The 4,344-nt window shown below is 44.8% G+C and overlaps 1 protein-coding gene across 1 annotated transcript; it reads right to left on the reverse strand.

Moving 5' to 3' along the window:
• Nucleotides 1-1,140: 1,140 nt before the first annotated feature.
• Nucleotides 1,141-3,606, reverse strand: RPL37 (ribosomal protein L37). Its single transcript, XM_051768247.1, has 4 exons — nucleotides 3,487-3,606; nucleotides 2,798-2,933; nucleotides 2,418-2,502; nucleotides 1,141-1,252 (listed from the first exon to the last, which is right to left on the reverse strand). Exons 1-4 carry the CDS (start codon nucleotides 3,487-3,489, stop codon nucleotides 1,183-1,185), a joined length of 294 nt encoding a protein of 97 aa, XP_051624207.1. The 5' UTR covers nucleotides 3,490-3,606; the 3' UTR covers nucleotides 1,141-1,182.
• Between the last annotated feature and the right edge of the window lie 738 nt (nucleotides 3,607-4,344).

Genomic DNA, 4,344 nt, shown 5'->3' on the forward strand with positions numbered 1-4,344 from the left:
GCTAGAGAACAGCAGGGGGAACACTTTTTTTTTTTAGAAATAGCCGAAGTCAGTACACTCAAGCATGAAGCACTGACTCTTACTTAATTTAAAAAATTAAGAAAGAGCAGTCAGGGACACCCTAATTTCACACCTGGCTGAAAATTTCTTCTGTGATTTGCACAAGGTGAGACATTAACTGCTGATCATTCAGTAATGACAAAGCAGTATGCTGCTTGTGAGAGTTCATGACAAAACCAAAAGAATTGCAGTAAAACAGCCTCAGTGTCTTAAAGCATCTCAAGTTCTTGAGTATCTAGTATTGTCTCTGCAAGACATATGAAAATCCTCTAAATCCTTGCAGTGATTACTGTAATTCCCCAAACTTTCCTAGCAGCATCTTATGAACAGCATCTTATGATCACCCTCTTAAAGCAGAGTTTGAAAGCCAGCAACACACCACATAGGGTACAAATGTATCAGGCATCAATATGTAATTTTCATGTAACTCCCAGTGACTTTTCTACCATATGAATTATCTTTTTTTTTTTTAATTATTTACACCCAGCATGGTTAATTCAGGTCATTTTGTGAGTCATCTTTCCACACCAACCTCTCCAGGCCATTTGGGCAACTCCTGTCCCACCTACAGCAGATCTCCAACCCCTCTGTATCTGGCAGTATTTGTGCTCCAGACCCGGGAGGGTTTTTTTCCCAAGAAACCATGACCCACACAACAAGCAGTACCTTTGTGAGCCTTTCTATGCCACAGAGCAGTGAAAAACGGGCAGGACTGAAACCCCCTCTTTCACTAATGCCTCCAAGAACATCACATAAAGTTATTATTACAGCTGTTATCTTTAAGACAAAATTCTGACTCTCCATGCTAGGACACAATGAGATTCAGAGGCACACAAGGCAAGTCCATAGTGCCAATACCCCATTTCTCTGGCAGGGGAGCTCTTTTCAGTAATACAGACAAGCCTCTTTTTTCAGTTCGGTGCAAAGGTAACAGTCCTTTTTAAGACAGAGGTGCTATCAAATGAAAAGTCAATTAAAGGGTTCTTTGAAATCAATCATTTAAGAATTTGTGTTGGTAGGTGTTTATGTAGTATCAGGAATTCTGCATTTCGGTAAAGTATGTAAAAAAAGGTGACAATATTTTCTGGATAAGATCATTTATTTTAACAAATACATGAGTCTTTATGATGAACTGGAGGCTGCAACAGCTGCTCTCTTGGGCTTCGGTGTGGTTCCCTCACGGAATCCATTCCTGTAAGTAGAAATATAGTTACCACTTTTTGAAAAGTTGATGCCTGCCCCAGGTTATTTTCTGACAGTGGTGCTTTAGATCAAACTCATTACATTTTTTCAGCTAATCTCAGTACAGAATTCATACAGGCATTTGTTAAAAGAAACATCTTATTAACAATTGCCTTGAATAAGCAGCATGGTTTTCACTCTCTTCTGCTTAAGTAAATTTGACTTCTTTAAACAGGAAGATGTCATTAACTGAGTGAACGCTGTAAGACTGCACCAGGTAGAGCACACCTGCTGAAGGCACACCTTACTTCATGCTCCTACCAAGAAATCCAGCCAAAGATGTCATGTTTGTGAATCACAAGTCTGTTTCTTACAGAAGTCCTCTATGCCTCCAACCAGACACTCGTCAGCCCTGAACCTGCTTTTGGATATGACATTTCTACTTCAGCAACACTCAGCAGAAAGCAAGCTACAGTTGCATAGTGGAAAGTATTTTATGGCTGCTACTGGGAAAGACTGTGCTAACCAAAAGAAATGAACTGACCATTCAACGCCACCCCAAACTGAGACTTAAAATCTCCTACATTTTGCTATTAAATCCAATCTACATTTTATGACAACAGTCCTGAATTACTTAGTATTTTTCATACAGCCTTCTTGTTCATTAGACCAGAAGGCAGAGTTCAATTTTAGAACACGGTGGTCATACAAAAGAAATTCTTAACAACAGTATAAAACTCCCACCACTACCTCCTTACTTGAAAGCTTTGTAACAAGTTTTAGAAACCCGTAACTCAGAATCTGATGTAACACCACTTACTGCTAACTGAACTCTAAATAAAGAGAGGTTCCCGAAGTTATTCCTGTCCTGAATTTTTTTTGTGGGCAAGTGGGGACTGGAATGATTTCAAGATTTGTCTCTTTTATTACAACCACCTCCGTGTTCTGTGCTATATTCACTTTACAGAAACATCAGAACTTTATACACCCCCTTGTCTTACCAAAGACTGAGGGATATGAAGCATCATTTCATGATATATTTAAGAAGACCATACCACATTAAGTGATACTAAGAAAAAATAAATCGAAATGTTAACTTTGAATGAAAAATTTTATAATCAAGTGATGTCCACGCAGGATTTCACACCATGCTACTGTGTAATAAAACGTCATACCTGAATCGACGGTAGACCTTTTTCAGGTGCCTCATGCGGCCTGTACCAGTGGTGTTTCGTCTTTTAGCCTTTGCACTCCAGTTATCTAAAACATGTAAGTTACTATTATTCATCTGCACCAAATAATTAAGCTGCACATTAAATTTTAATGACACATTCATTCAAGCTAACAAAAAAATTATAATTCAAGTCAGTTTCTATGCAGCAATACTACACATTATCTAGAACATGGTTAAGTCACCATTAATTTGGAAAAAGCTCCAAACACTGCAAAGTGTCACAATATCCCTCCTTGGCTGGAAAAAAAAGTCAGACTACTGAAGGAGACAAAGAAACAAGTGTTTTTTAAACCTGAAGACAGGTAAAAGTTTGTTACTTACACTTTCTCTTACGCTTGGCAGGGTAACCACATTTCCCACAAGTTGATTTTTGCAGATGGTACGCCTTGGACCCACATCGGCGACACAAGGTGTGCGTCTTATTTCGCCGCTTACCAAATGACGATGTTCCCTTCGTCTGAAAAGCATTTCAAGACACGGCACGTTGGAAACATCACTAATACTTCCAGGTCACGAAAACTAAAAGAACAAGCCTTAAAAAAACATGCGAAAACCGACCAAGTTATATTAACAGCTCAGAGGCACGCTTAACTTCCGAACCACAGCTCAGTTTCGCCTACAGGTTGCCTCCATTTTCAGGAACCGTGTTCCTTACGCCTTTCGCCGCCATTCCTTTGCGTCCCCGCCCCTGTGCTGCAGTGAAGCGGAGCCATGGCGCGGTTACCTGGGCTCCCCCCTCCCCTCACCGACAAACAGCAAAACGCCCTCTGCCGACCACCCTCCCACCGCTGCCGCGCGGCTTCCCCGGCCACGGCACCAACGCGTATGGAGAAAGGGTCCCTGAGAGCCTCGGGCCCCGCACCACGGCCTCCCGCCCCGCGCAGCAGCCGCGCCCGCCGCCAGCCCCCTGGCCCCGGCCCCGCCACCCGGCCGAGCGCCGCGGTGCCCCCGGCCCGGGCCGGCGCGGCGCGGATGGCGGCGGATGCCCCGAGCCCGCTACCCCCGCTCACCATCTTGCCCGGCCGGCAGCACCGAAAAGGCCGAGCCCCGCCCCGCTTCCGCCACGGCAGCCTATTCCGGGGGCGGTGCCTCCGCTGTAACCCTCGAATCGCTGAACCACATTGCGCAGCGCCGCGTCCGGGTGCCGCTTAAACGTGGGGAGGGGCTCCACTGTCTTCCTGGGCAGCCTATTCCTGTGCCTGACCCCCCCGGACAGTGAAAAATTTTTTTCTAACGTCTAATCTGAATCTCTCGTGCCTCAGCTTGAGGCCATTGCCTCTTGTCCCCTCGCTGCAGGCACGGCAGAAGAGACAGAGCCCCCCCCTCACTACAGCCTCCTGTCGGCTAGTTATAGAGAGCGGTGAGGTCTAATGAAATTCAGGGACAGGGTACTCCTGGCTGTAATAAATACGTCCAAAGTGAGTTGCCTTGAAAAATAGGCCCTCTGCTTGTCCCTGTCCTCCCCAGACCCCCCCACGGCAAGACACAGTCTACCTGCAGTTGAAAGCATCGCAATGGTCATCAGGAGCACAAAAAAGGGAAGGAGTCACAGCACCCAGCTGTCCAGAGTCCAAGAAACTTTTGGACAATGCTTTCAGGCACATGGTGCTAGCAAAACCTCCTACGTTTTGCTATTAAATCCAATCTACATTTTTATGACAGCAGACCCGAATTACTTAGTATTTTCATACAGCTTTCTTGTTCATTAGATTCTTGGGAATGGTCCTTTGCAGGGCCAGGAGTTGGACTTTGATGATCACTGTGAGTCCTTTCCAACTCAGAATATCCTGTGATTCTGTGAAAACCAGCTTTTGTTTAGGTGCTCCATTTAAATTCTCACATACCTGCCTGCTATGCATCTTCAGTAG

The sequence above is a fragment of the Manacus candei genome, unplaced genomic scaffold (genome assembly GCF_025592945.1).
Source record: "Manacus candei isolate 608988 ecotype Guabito, Panama unplaced genomic scaffold, ASM2559294v1 h1tg000093l, whole genome shotgun sequence".
NCBI classification, from domain to species: domain Eukaryota; kingdom Metazoa; phylum Chordata; class Aves; order Passeriformes; family Pipridae; genus Manacus; species Manacus candei.